This window comes from Ascaphus truei, chromosome 5, assembly GCF_040206685.1.
Source record: "Ascaphus truei isolate aAscTru1 chromosome 5, aAscTru1.hap1, whole genome shotgun sequence".
NCBI classification, from domain to species: Eukaryota; Metazoa; Chordata; class Amphibia; order Anura; family Ascaphidae; genus Ascaphus; species Ascaphus truei.
The window spans coordinates 308,640,261-308,655,205 of NC_134487.1; the positions used below are offsets into that span (position 1 = coordinate 308,640,261).

General features: G+C 42.2%; 1 protein-coding gene across 9 annotated transcripts in view; it reads left to right on the forward strand.

Moving 5' to 3' along the window:
- FERRY3 (FERRY endosomal RAB5 effector complex subunit 3) overlaps positions 1 to 14,678 on the forward strand; it is a 104,620-nt gene extending 89,942 nt beyond the window's left edge. For 5 of the 9 annotated variants that reach the window (XM_075603079.1, XM_075603077.1, XM_075603076.1 and 2 more), the window contains 4 exons: positions 1,207 to 1,409; positions 7,142 to 7,199; positions 8,050 to 8,117; positions 13,350 to 14,678. In XM_075603079.1, coding sequence (XP_075459194.1) covers positions 1,207 to 1,409; positions 7,142 to 7,199; positions 8,050 to 8,117; positions 13,350 to 13,442 — 422 coding nt within the window. In that variant the 3' untranslated portion in view covers positions 13,443 to 14,678. The remainder of the gene's footprint in view (positions 1 to 1,206; positions 1,410 to 7,141; positions 7,200 to 8,049; positions 8,118 to 13,349) is intronic. The other 4 variants (XR_012801954.1, XR_012801955.1, XR_012801956.1 and 1 more) reach the window with 4 other exon arrangements.
- Positions 14,679 to 14,945: the final 267 nt, after the last annotated feature.

Sequence of the window (14,945 nt, forward strand, 5' to 3'; positions counted from 1 at the left end):
TTACTTTTTAACTTGTTTATTAATGGCCTTTAGATTGGCATAGAGAGCAGTGTCTCCATGTTTGCTGATGATACTAAATTGTGTAAGGTCGTTGTCCTGGAACAGGTTTGTCTAATTTCCTGTGTCATTTTGCAGTTCATAGGATATATGTCACGCTAGTTCAGCTGCCTGTAATTTCCTCTGTCCCAGCAGCTAGCTGCATGTGTAAGGCAACATTATTATTCATATGCTCTCTCACAGCCCTAGTCAGTGCTGGTTGCCTTAGGAACCTCCTATTCTCCTAAACTGAGAGTGGGCTATTCCAACCCCCCGTGTCTCTGTTCACAGTTAGTCTGATCCTGAGATTATTCCTGTTTCCCAGATTCCTTTACACTTCTTTTCTAATCTAGCTGGCTGAGCAAGTACATCTCACGCTATTCACCTCCTGGCAAGGATTACCGTTTTTTACCTTTCCCTACTATCAAGCACCCTCACTATAGAGAAGCTCTCTCTACAAGTGCCATCATCTACAAGTGCCTCTACCATCATCTACAAGTGCCTCTACCATCATCTACAAGTGCCTTTGTGTGTCTATGCTTTCCCCAATAAAGTGAAGAAAAGACAAATAGCTTGTTGTGCTTGTAAAAGGAGCAAGTTAAGCTATCTGGCCATACTTTTACCCAGCGTATTCCCAGTGGCTCCAGAATAGTCGTAGAATCAGAGCAGGATGTAATTTCTCTCTAGAAGGACTTGGAGAGAGTGGAAACATGGGCAGGTAAATGGCAGATGAGAACGATGTTAAGAAATATATTTGCTTGATCCAGAACAAGGAATAATTAGAATAAAATACAAAGGGGTCGGGGTATCAAAACACACAAGTTTGTACACCACACACTATTTACGTTTGTGAAAGATGTCGGTGTGGTATATAGGAAGTTTGTTGGGTAAGCTCCTTACATTTTGATGCATATTGTTACCCACCCCACACCTTGGCAGGGGTTGTGAAGCGGGTAAAAAGGGGAAATACGCTGCACAGAGACACACAGAGTGCACAATGTTGGAGCTGATTGCCTTCATTAAGTCCAGGTCAAAGTGATGCCCTGCAGTATTTCATCCCTTTCTGGACATACTGATTTGTTGTGTATTGCAAACTCCTTCGCCCCCTCTCACAGCAGAGGAGCGAATCAATTATATTCTCTGTAAAAATAGCATTATTTCATTTTACAGGGGAATTTTACGTGACACGACATTCCAATCTCTCTGAAATCCACGTGGTTTTTCATCTTTGTGTGGATGACAATGTGAAAAGTGGAAGCATAAGTGCCCGTGATCCCGCAATTATGGGCCTGCGAAATCTCCTCAAGGTGTGCTGTACGCATGACATCACTACCATTAATATTCCTCTGTTGCTGGTGCATGAAATGTCCGAGGTAAGACTCCATATATCACTTGTCTTTGAAGGTGCTTTTCTTAGGCGCCGTGTGAACAACATATGTTAAAATTGTGTATAATTTATTTCTGTTATTCTGCATGAAACAGTGTTTTGTTAACGTGCACATTTTCTAAATGATTATAACAGAGCAATAAACTTAGTGACCTAGAAAAGATGGTTTTGTGTGCAGAAAGTGTATCTGCATTTAATGATAGTAGTGTTTTTTTGTCCCTTGGAACTATACAGTAAATACTGCAGCTGTCTTTCCCCATCTGAAACATTCAATTTCTGCTTGAACGTGGAGAAACCAAGTTACCGCTATTAGATTCCTTAACCCTAAAGTGAACTTACTGATGCTCAAAGTCCTTATTTTTGAGGTTTCCTTTACCACATTGTTATTTGTGTTAACCGATGGCACAGCTGCAGAGATGTATGTGGTTTATTGTGACAGGCAGTTATCATAAATATTCTTCACTATCCCACAATTGTAATGCTCTTATGAATGTGACACGTTCTATTTTGTTACTAACTCCTAATTCAGATTGCTGGCATCTAGGGAACTGAAATAAAAAATGGTTATTATTATCAAATGAATAAAAACAGGTTACAATCCCTTTCCATAACATATGTCTTGAAGTGCAATAGAAATGAAGTGGTATCTGGCACATTCCTCAGCACCTTGCTTTTGGACAGATGTTTACATGAAGATGAGCTGACGGGAGCCGTCCTGGAGCTGATGCATTCATATTGTCTTCAGGTTGAGCCTCCAATAGTGAAACCCAGAGAAAGATCCATCTATATCACCTTAGGCTAAAGTTGCAAGTGGAGTACCTCAGGGATCGGTACTGGGACCCCTGCTTTTTAACTTGTTTATTAATGACCTTGAGGTTGGCATAGAAAGCAAAGTCTCCATCTTTGCAGATGACACTAAATTGTGTAAGGTAGTAGAATCAGAGCAGGGTGTAATTTATCTCCAGAAGGACTTGGAAAAACTGAAAACTTGGACAGGTAAATGGCAGATGAGGTTTAATAAAAATAAATATAAGGTTATGCCTTTGGGAAACAAGAATAAACAAGTGACTTACAAATTAAATTGGGAAAAAATAGGGGTCCTTGATGGACAGCAGGCTTAGCAATAGTGCCCAATGTCAGGCAGTAGCTGCAAAGGTAAATAACATCTTATCTAGCATTAAACAGGGAATGGATGGAAAGGAAGTAAACAGAATTACAGTATGCCCCTCTATTTAAAGCATTAGTAAGACCACACCTTTAATATGGAGTACAGTTTTGGGCACCACTCCATAAAAGACATTATGGAACTAGAAAAAGTGCAGAGAAGAGCCACCAAATTAATAAAGGATGGAAAATATGACTTATGAGGAGAGGCTAGCTAAATTACATTTGTTTACATTAGAAAAGAGGCGTCTAAGAGGGGATATGATAACTATATACAAATATATTCAGGGACAATAGAAGGAGCTTTCAAAAGAACTATTCATCCCACGGGCAGTACAAAGGACTCGGGCCATCCCTTAAGGTTGGAGGAAAGGAGATTTCACCAGCAACAAAGGAAAGGGTTCTTTACAGTAAGGGCAGTTAAAATGTGGATTTCATTACCCATGGAGACTGTGATGGCAGATACAATAGATTTGTTAAAAAAACAAACATCCTTTTAGAAAGGAAAGGTATACAGGGATATACCAAATAAGTAAACATGGGAAGGATGTTGATCCAGGGAGTAATCTGATTGCCAATATTTGGCGTCAGGAAGGAATTTATTTCCCCTTATGAGATATCATTGGATAATGTGTCACTGGGATTGTTTTGTTTGCCTTCCTCTGGATCAAAATCCTGTAATACAAATATAGAATAAAATATCAGCCGGCTAAATTTAGCATACTCAAGGTTGAACTTGACGGAAATATGTCTTTTTCCCCTCATGTACTATGTAAAATGTTATTACATGTGAATACTGACAGCCTTTTTGAAGATAAAGTAGTTAATGTGTTTCTGCAAAATGTTTTTACAGTGATTTATTTTGTATTGTATTTTTTCCACTTCCTCCTCTCTTTTGGATGCAGATTATAAACTCTCTAATATATAGAAGACTAACTGAGTTTTATTCTAAACATTATCACCCTCTAAAAGGCCTGTTATGCTTTAAAACGAAGACAAGAACTAGTGTTTTATCTAAGACTAGTCCATGTGTAGGAGACTGTACATATCGTCACGCCTTGTTAATGTATTTTATCTAAGACTAGTCCATGTGTAGGAGACTGTACATATCGTCACGCCTTGTTAATGTGTTTTATCTAAGACTAGTCCATGTGTAGGAGACTGTACATATCGTCACGCCTTGTTAATGTGTTTTATCTAAGACTAGTCCATGTGTAGGAGACTGTACATATCGTCACGCCTTGTTAATGTGTTTTATCTAAGACTAGTCCATGTGTAGGAGACTGTACATATCGTCACGCCTTGTTAAAGTATTTTATCTAAGACTAGTCCATGTGTAGGAGACTGTACATATCGTCACGCCATGTTAATGTGTTTTATCTAAGACTAGTCCATGTGTAGGAGACTGTACATATCGTCACGCCTTGTTAAAGTATTTTATCCAAGACTAGTCCATATTTAGGAGACTGTACATATCGCCATGCCTTGTTATACAATGTTGTGTATGCGAGCGAGTTACATCAGCGTATTATGTTCATGCCAATTTCTTTAAAGCCACGTCCACGGTCGGCGAGACCGCGCAATCAATTATATGTGCCTCTGAGGCTGCCTTAAGAGCGCGCTACCGCGCACGCCCGTCGGGGCTCAAAAGTCGCAAAATATGAGGAGACAAACTGAACTGATTTCTCGCGTGATTGGCCGGGTCACGTGAGCATTTCCGTAATGTCATGGCCACACCCCCCAACACGCCACAAATCGCTGCGGGGGACATCACACGATGGACCCAGCCTAAGATGAACCTACTGCAGTAATAATGATACTTAGTTTCAAATGACTACGGCTATTGTTCTACTATTTCCAAAATACACAGACTAGATTAGAAAGATTTTTAGTGCGCAGCACACAATAGTTGCTGATGTATGGTCTCCACCTAATTATTTGGGAGCAGATTTACTTAAGGTTGCTAAGCTTCAGCACCGTAACTATTCATTTCAATGGAAGGTTAAAGCGTGCTGAAGCGTGCTGAAGCGTCGCCCCCGTCAGTGAATCTCCGCCTTCGTCTATTGATGTTTTGAAAGGGATCCAAGTTTTAGCAGCTATTTTAGGGATGGAGTCTTGGTTATAACAATGGGTGAGTGGGTTTTGGCGATGTGGCACCCATTGCTCACTAATCCCTCTTGCACTATTCCTTCTGGTGTCTCCTGCCTCCCTTTTTTATAGCTGTGGATTGACTCGGTTGTATTGTAGGTTAGGTAACAGGTGAAGGAACCGTGGGGGGATGTGGCACTTGTGTGCAGCTCCAGGAGAAGCAGAGCCGAGAGCTTAGTAAGGTTCTTCCCATAACGCTGCATTGCCAATGACACAAATGCAAGCTGGTCATCCCATGGCCCTGATAGCAGGTAAAAGTTTCACAGTGATTTTATCTGAAAATCCACAGTGTATATTCCATGAAACATATAGACTATTTCCCATGCAAAATCTTCATTTAAAACGTTTTCGCCTGCTTTTTAAAGTCTTTCCTTTATGCCACGGAGACAGGACACTGTCCACTGAATGAGAAATGCCTGTGTCTAGTGGCCAGAGTGGCCCAATCACTGAGGTCCTCTTGTCCATTGTGACCTTGTTCACCTCTATGGCATTAGGATGACTTTGGTACAGCAAAAGCAATAAAACTGTTCTTTTTAGGACACTGGTTTTTCTCATTATCCAAAACACAGGGCTAAAAACCACCGTGAAACGCCTACGCTGCTGTCAGCACGAAACGGAAGCATGTGTTCCGCGTAGGTGGATAAATTATAATGATAGCCGTGGCTTTTTGTGTTAGAGAGATTGAAAAATATTCATACAGGATTTCTGGTTAACTTGGTAAGCAACTGGGTACAAAAGAAAGTCCTAGTAATGTGACCTAAAGAATCTTCAATCAAAAATATGAAATGTATCGATTTGCATTTGACGAAATATACAATTCGAATATAATTCAATATACTAAGCAACAGCATGGAAAGTAATTCCAATAAGGATTATGGTACGGGAATGGTGCCGTCTCCTGCAAATGAGGCAAAAGTTTAGAAATACAGACATGTTGTCCAAAGGAAAAACCTATGCCATGTATTCATCAATGAATGAAGAACCGTATCACAGACGTTATTTAAATACTTGGATTCATACGCCTACAATGTAAAATCCTACATCTATCCGTCATTAGTTGATAGCTGAGCAGTTTTGTGAATATGATAAATGATTGAATGATAACGCAACTGGCGAAGTGTCTGAAGTATATGTCTCTGCGCATCTAATCTTTTGTCACATTTCTTGGATATCCATGTAGAAGTAACCAGTTACAATATTTCAAAACTCGGCTCATCCATAAATCTAACCACTTATTTATTTTCTTCAAATTCTTTATTTTCTTGTTACTCTTTCAGTAGTATAATACAGAATCCAGAATACATGCAGGATTTCTCACAGCGTTATTAAGTAGAGATTAATTCATGTCTGACTTACATTAAAAAATGTTGCTCTAATTGTATCAAACATATAAACATAGGGCATTCAATTCCGTGGGTCCGAGTATAATGAGCAGTACAATAATATGGTGAGATTATAAAAGATTGCACGAGAGCGATGACAGAGAGTTAAACCTTCTTGAGAATGTGGCGACTCTGTTATAGAACGGTGTATTAATGTCCGGAACGTTTCATGGTATGTAAAACGGCTGTTGTATGTACGCTATCTCCACGCTGTATTTCTCCCTGGGGTCTTGCAGCACAGACCTGGAATTTTCGAGCCGTTTAACCATATTCTGCATGTGTACTTTTGCTAAGGGAGCACCATCTCCTCTTTCCATGTTGTCCTGTGATACATTGGTCCGTTATCCATGGCGTATATATGTCTGATGATTTTGTTAGCCAGTTTTCTTTGTGGGGCGGCCTGCGGTTTTCCGAAATAGGGGTGTTATGCATCTAGCCCCATTAAGGAGGCGAAGGGACAGTTGTTTTTTCAATTTATATCCAGGAATGCGTATTTGATGTATGGTTTTTAGGACTTGATTCCAGAAAGGCTTGATGAGTAGGCTAACCACTTATTTGTAAGAGAAAGTGGAGTCTCTAAAGATGGACAATGAGAGAACCATTGAAGTATGTTGTGTTCTAAAAATGACCTAATATGTATTCAGCTGTTTGAGTGTATATTCATTCTTTTATATAGTATAATTTCCATGCTACGGCAATTAACCCTGACACACAATACGCATGGAGTTAACTGAGATAAGAATGTGTATATATAAAAGTTTGTTCGATAGGTTATTCACACACTCCATAGCATGTTGAGGACCCCTCTTGTAAAACAAACAACGGGTTAATGGTATCAGTGCTGACAGCGTTGGGGGAAGGCATTGTTATTTACATGTCATGGAGATCCCTAATTAAAGACTTGCACAGAGACACGTACTCTGTCCTGAGTGCTCTATATGAAACACACACACCCTCAGGACCTAATAATACTGAACACTTCATCACAAAACATTTCCTGACTGCATTTCTTTCTTATATTTAGGAAATGACTATACCATGGTGCTCTAAGAGAGCTGAGCTCGTGTTTAAGTGTGTCAAAGGTAAGGTAGCCCTTCTACCTCTCTATTACATGATTTCCTTGTCTAACCACTTAGTTTCAGAAGAGGGACCTCTTCTATAACACATCCTCACTCATCGCAGTTACAAAGGTGCCTATGAATACATGTTCAGCTCGTGCTCAGAGGATTCCCACTTTTATGTTTTATGGGGGCATTTTAGTTCATCCAAAAATTGAAACTGTTTTGACAATCATTTATATTTATACAACAAATTCCGTTTGTCACAATTACACAATGTACATGGAATTATATCAGCAAAATCCTGCATTATTTCCTGGAAAAGTGAAATGCAGGAAGAATGTTGTTACACATTAATTACAGGTGGGAAAATAAGGCAGATATTCTAGTTGCAGCCTTGTATGATCAGGCCATCGCATCCTAATTCGATTTGCTAAACTTTTAGGCACTTTTAGTTCAATCATTTTTACTTGGGCCGTGATTATACCAGAAATCGCCGGCGACGCCACGCGGCTTGAAAACAAACGGCTGAAATCCGATAAAGGTTTATATACCAGCGCGCCGGCGGGAGCTGCAGGGCGGCAGTCTCCCGAAGAGATATTCCAAATTATTTTTGACTGCGACGGCCGCGTCATGTGAGCGGTTCAACCAATGAGGGCGAACCGCTCACGGCCACGCCTCTTTACTTTTTATTCCTAGCAAATTCAAAATAAATTCTGCACAACAAGCATGTTGCTATAGTTTTGTTTTCCATCCCTTTTAATCCTAACTAAGAATAAAAAGAAAATACTTTTATCTTAATCTTCCAAATCACATAAGTGATATAGAGTGTTAAATGGATGGTATAATAGATCCTATTGTTTCATGTCTTTAGGTTTCATGATGGAAATGGTTTCTTGGGACGGCGGAGTCTCGCGGACTGTACAATTTCTTGTACCACAGGTAAATTCTGGTTCCACAGAAAGAGAGGACTGTTACTGTAATATCAGATCAATAACAATTCCCTGAAGTATCATAATTATTTGGATGTTATATTTTATTTGCTTTCCCTCTATATACATATATAATTAAACACACACACACAATAGATACCGCAATCAAACTCCATTGAAAAAATAAATGATATAAAAAAAAGTATTTCCCTGTGTAATAACAGGACTGGCGGTGCTATGGGGGAAAAATGATATAGAAACAAAGAAACCCCCTAAACAAGCACTCTGATGTATCAAATGAATATATAACTACAAATGTGTCCAAAATAGTACAAAATAATTTTAATAAAACACATCTAACATAAAAACGAAAATAACATACACATGGAACCAGAACAAAAAAGACTTCCTGAATACAAGGAGTAAACAATCTCCATAATAATAAAACGAGGTCCCCGTCTGACCCACTCGACACGTTTCGCCCGGCTGGGCTTTTCCCCCACTTTTCCAGTGACCACTCTGGGGAAAAAGCCCAGTCGGGCGAAACGCGTGGAGTGGGTCAGACGGGGACCTTGTTTTATTATTATAGACGGTGTTTACTCCTAAAGGACTTTTCACTGTGCTAGTCCAGCACCAACACTCCATCCAGGAAGTAATTTCACCTACACCAGTGATTTCCACGCTTCAATGGCTGCGTATTGCTTTACCCATACAGCTATTTGGACTTTATTCTGGACATTTCATTCAGGACTTTTTACCCTATACTGTACTCCCATCCTAGGGTCTAACATCTACTTATAGGCATACTCTTCTTTATATGAGCATTATTTGGGTTCAGTTCCCTGTGATTACATATTTGCAATCTATAGACCTGTAGGGATATGTAGACTCAGACATTTGCCTATTTTGTATCCATCGTGCTGTACATTTGTGCTATGTTATTTACTTCTTGTAGCATCTCTGCAGAGGTTGGTTTATATTATAACACGGTCTGCCAGTAGTAGTATTATCTGGGATCTGTTCACCTTGTGTGACTATTTGTCTTCATGACCGGCCGGGCGTGATGTCATTGGGTACCTTGTCCCCAATGTTATCTTCTATTTAGCTGCAGTTACTTTGCCAGTTAATTTTTTTCTAGTACCTTTATGTAATTGTCTGTTATTTATATTGTATTCAGGAGGTCTTGTTTGTTCTGGTTCCGTGTGTGTTATTTTAGTTTTATGTTAGATTTGTTTAATTAAAATTATTTTGTATTGTTTTGGACACATTTGTAGTTATAGTTATATGCTTGTTTAAGGTTTTTTTTTGTTTCTTGTGTTTCTGTACATATATAATTATTACACTCCTGTAGAAAAACAAATATTCAGGTTTTCCTGTGGGATGAAAAGGTGAAGAAAAAAGTGCGCAACTAATGTTAATAGTGAAGTGATGAATATAGATTGGGATACGTGACTTTGGTTAATTAGAGCGTCTGCAGCTGCGGTAGAAGGGAGGGCTCAGGAACCCCCTTTATCCCACAGGAAAAAAACACAAAAAACACAGCACACGACGCTCATAGTGCATTAAAAATTATATTGACATAAACAATATTGAAGGTGAGTATTATGCGTACATCAGAGTAAAAAATTGCCTGTTTATTATTACTCTGATGTACGCATAATACTCACCTTCAATATTGTTTATGTCAATATAATTTTTAATGCACTATGAGCGTCGTGCGCTGTGTTTTTTGTGTTTTTTTCCTGTGGGATAAAGTAAATAGTTGATAGATTTCATACACTTGATGAGTTTAATGCTGAGCTGTGGTTTCGTCACATCGTCATGTCATCTTTTTAACTTCTGGAAGAAATCTGCAACTAACAGACTCCAGACTATTCTGCCGATCTTCTCCTTATGACATGATCATTAGAAGTAGGATTTCCATTGGTTTCACTGTCTCCTGCCGCCAATGACCTGTTGACCCCAGTGAGCCCCTGTTCGGATTGCGATGGTGGGTGTTGGTGCAGTAGTCTCCCACGTACAGTACATGGCAAGCCTACATGCTGGGACTAATGGGAGACATATTGTTCTGTACTGTATGTACAGATGCAGCCACCAGTATTAGAACACTTACCTGGGTAATTCTGGGAGATTCTGAGTCACACCATAAATGCCTCAACATTTCTGTAAAATTCTTAATGGCCCATCGGATTAACACAACGGGGGGTCCCTGCAGTCCCATTCAAACTGAATCAAACTGAATGGGACTGCAGGAACCCCTGCTATTTTAATCGGATGGGCCACTAAGAATCTCACAGAAATGTCCAGGCATTTACTGTGAGACTGCCCAGAATTTCCCAGGCAAAAGTTCTAAAACCGGTGGCTGCCTCTGCAGTCCCAGCTGTGTGTGGGAACATGCTCTGTATGGTTACAGCGTAGCATGTTCATTTCCAGGGCTGCTAAAGGATTTGCCCTTTAATGTGAAACTAAATGAGTAAGGTAATGTTTTAAAGCAATACGTGTCTGGGTGAGCATTGTTTCTAGTCACGGCCCGTGTGATTTCACTTTGTTTCTGTAAACTCTCTGACATTTGTCTGGGGCTGGCGGCTGCTTTCCTTACTGATTCTCCAGTCTGTTCCCAAAACACTCATTAGTTCATTAACAGGCGACACTGGGACTAAGGTAAAAGGGCAACATTTCCCTTAACTTGTGTTTTTTTATTTTTTTTGTCTGGGAAGCGCATGTTTGTTAACGGGAAATGTAATTCAGATGAGCAGCTCAATACAATGACCTGCATTCTTCCAAAGCATCAGTTTCTCTCCCCCCCTATCCTCTCACCTCTCCCCCCCCCCATTCTTTCCTCCCATCCTACCCCCTATTTCTCTGCTCTCCTTCCCCATTCTTTCTCTCCACCATTCTCTCACCTCTCCCCCATTCTGTCTCTCCCCATTCTCCCTCACCCCTCCTCCCTTGCATACTCTCACCCCCTCCTCCCTTGCATACTCTCACCCCCTCCTCCCCCGCATTCTCTCCCCCATTCCCTCACCCTCTCCCCATAATCCCTCTCCCTTCTCTCCTCCATTCTCTTTCACCCCCCTTCTGGCTCTCCCCACCTATTCTCTCACCTCTTCTCCCCCCCATTCTCGCACCCCCTACTCTTACTACATTCTCTTCTCCTCTCTCCTCAGCCCATTCTCTCTCTACATCCTCCCCACCCATTCTCTCTCCCTCCTTCCCCTCCTCCCCCCATTCTTTAGACCCCCCTCCCCCTTCATTCTCTCTACTCCCCTCCCCCTTCAGTCTCTCTATCCCCTTCATTCTCTCTACCCCCTCCCCCTTCATTCCCTCTACCCCTCCCCCTTCATTCCCTCTACCCCCTCCCCCTTCATTCCCTACCCCCTCCCCCTTCATTCTCTCTATCCCCCTCCCCCTTCATTCTCTCTATCCCCCTCCCCCTTCATTTTCTCATCCCCCTCCCCCCATTCACTCTCACCTCTCTCCCCCCTTTCTCTCTCACCTCCCGCCCCCTTTCTCTCCCACCTCCCCCTATTTTCTCTCACCTCCCTTCATTCTCTATCCCCCCTCCTGCCTCCTCATTCTCTTTCCTCCCCTCTCCTCCCCCCATTCTCTTTCCCTTCTCCCTCCCATTCTCTCTCCCCCTGATCCCTCACCCTTTCCCCCCCCCCATTTTCTCTCTTCCATTCTCCCCCCTATTCTCTCTATCCCCCCTTCTCCTCCCCTCCCCCATTCTCTCTCCTCCTCGCCTAATTCTCCCCCCATTCTTTCACCCTCTCCCCCCATTCTTTCACCCTCTCTCCCCATTCTCTCACACTCTCCCCATTCTCTCACACTCTCCCCCCATTCTCTCACACTCTCCCCCCATTCTCTCACACTCTCCCCCCATTCTCTCACACTCTCCCCCCATTCTCTCACACTCTCCCCCCATTCTCTCACACTCTCCCCCCATTCTCTCACACTCTCCCCCATTCTCTCACACTCTCTCCCCATTCTCTCACACTCTCCCCCCATTCTCTCACACTCTCTCCCCATTCTCTCACACTCTCTCCCCATTCTCTCACACTCTCCCCCCATTCTCTCACACTCTCCCCCCATTCTCTCACACTCTCCCCCATTCTCTCACACTCTCTCCCCATTCTCTCACACTCTCCCCCCATTCTCTCACACTCTCCCCCCATTCTCTCACACTCTCCCCCATTCTCTCACACTCTCTCCCCATTCTCTCACACTCTCCCCCCATTCTCTCACACTCTCCCCCCATTCACACTCATCACCTTCTCCCATTCTCTCACACTCTCTCCCCATTCTCTCACACTCTCCCCCCATTCTTTCACACTCTCCCCCCATTCTCTCACACTCTCTCCCCATTCTCTCACCCTCTCCCCCCATTCTCTCACCCTCTCTCCCCATTCTCTCACACTCTCCCCCCATTCTCTTACCCTCTCTCCCCATTCTCTCACACTCTCCCCCCATTCCCACTCATCACTTTCTCCCATTCTCTCACACTCTCTCCCCATTCTCTCACACTCTCCCCCCATTCTCTCACACTCTCTCCCCATTCTCTCACACTCTCCCCCCATTCTCTCACACTCTCTCCCCATTCTCTCACACTCTCTCCCCATTCTCTCACACTCTCCCCCCATTCTTTCACCCACTCCTCCCCCCATTTGTTCTCCCCCTCATTTCCATTCACCCCCCTCGTCCCCCATTCTCACTCTCCCTCCTTCCCCCATTCTCACCCGCTCCTCACCCTCATTCACTTCTCCTTTCTCTCTGCAATCCCCCCTTCTCTCACCCCATCCTCCCCACTCCTTCCTCATTCTCTCACCCCCTCCCATTCTGACTTTTTCCACTTATTCTCTCTCTCCCCCATTCTCCTCCTCAATTTTCACTCCCCACCATTTTCTCTCCCCCCCCCATTCACTCTCCGCCAAAACATTCTTTCCCCCCCCCCACATTCTCTTACCCCCCACATTCTCTTCCCCCCCCCACATTCTCTCCCCCCCACCCCCGCATTCTCTCCCCCCCCCCCAATCCCTCGCCTCCCCATTCTCTCTCTCTCTCCTACTCCACCTTGCTCCCTCCTCCGCCGGACCTGCGTCCCCTAAACGGCTGCTTCCTTGCTCGCCCCCTCTAGTTGTGTGTCTGTGCGCGTGTCTGTGCGCGTGTGTGTGTATTTGTGTGTGTGTGTGTGTGTGTGTCACATTTGTACTCCTTCAGTCCTGATTCTCTTTTTTCCCAACAGAACATCTCAGAAGAAATGTTTTACCAGCTCAGCAACATGCTTCCCCAGATCTTCCGCGTCTCCTCCACGCTGACTCTGACGTCAAAGCGCTGATCATGCATTAGAGGAAGAACTGAAAATGTGTGTGGGGGGGTGTGAAGTCTTTTACTAATGGGGCTTAGACACATTACGGAGAGTTGATGCAGTTTCAATTAGACATGATTGTTAAATGTGAGTCTTCCACATCCCAAATAATTGACGAAACATTCCAACAACACAGGGATTCTTATTGGCTTGAAGTATTTTGGGCTAGGGAAGCCTAGTACCAATTACATGCTGTGTGTTTGTACTTTCTGAGGGAAGGATCGCTTATTCCAAATACAGGGTACAAACCATAATCTATATAGCACGTGTCCAGGTAAACAGTAATGGCAACTTATACACCAAATCGTAGAGTGTAAGACATTGTTTTTGATTAGCCTTTAAAGACCCTATATCCAAAATGTAAATTTTCAAATAGAAGTTGCTTAATGCAGGCCGAATACAGGCTTAATGCAGGCCGAATACAGGCCGAATACAGGCTTAATGCAGGCCGGATACAGGCTTAATGCAGGCCGAATACAGGCTTAATGCAGGCCGAATACAGGCTTAATGCAGGCCGAATACAGGCTTAATGCAGGCTTAATGCAGGCCGAATACAGGCTTAATGCAGGCCGAATACAGGCTTAATGCAGGCTGCTTCTATTTAGCCCATATGGAGATTCAATCGACATTTTGATTTTACCAAAATATTACTACAATATTTCTAATTTGCCAATATAAAAGTACGGTGTGATGGCAATAGAGCATAGACACCCAATTCTTAGCACAAGCTAAGCTGCTGACTAGGTTTGTATGTAATATTTATTAATAAATAAGAGATGGAAGGTAAAGCTGCCCCTCACTAATTACCCCTAAATAACATACAATCTGCAATCATCGTGTTCAGATCTCCAAATATTTCCCTGGTCATTTTCTTTCCTTTTTTTGTTCCAGAACTCGTGAGAAATAGCGCCGATGGCTGATTTCGTCTTTTCCTTGCAGAGACTTGTGGTCACTATTGTCATTAAATTGTAGTCATGTATATGGAATATAGTTTTGTATTTTGTTTTAGTATCTTATATTACATATGTTAAACATTATAAAAACCTACATGTAAAAATATAGCAAATCGCATGGCCAGACAACCTATTATAACGGAATAGGAGTGGTCAATGTAAAACATGAATTAATAGGCATTACACTGAATACTGTACCTTTTTATGTATGCATACTTGTTGGTAGTAAAAGTTTCTTTCATATGAGGGAAAATGACTCATTTGCTTTATTTTAGGAGATATATTTAGATAAGTTACATTTACATTTTCTTCAAGTTCCTGATGCTGTTTAAATCTTAATTCAGTGACATTTGGAAAAATATCAATTATGTGGGTGCACAAATCTTTCTAAAACCTGAAGCCGTTCTAGTTCTCTCTGACGGATATATGGGCCGAGCGTCCCAAGCTCCCCTACAAAATATTTCTAGATACAAAGAAATGGGATGGAAACGTCTGAAGACATCACACGAGGAGGAAATGA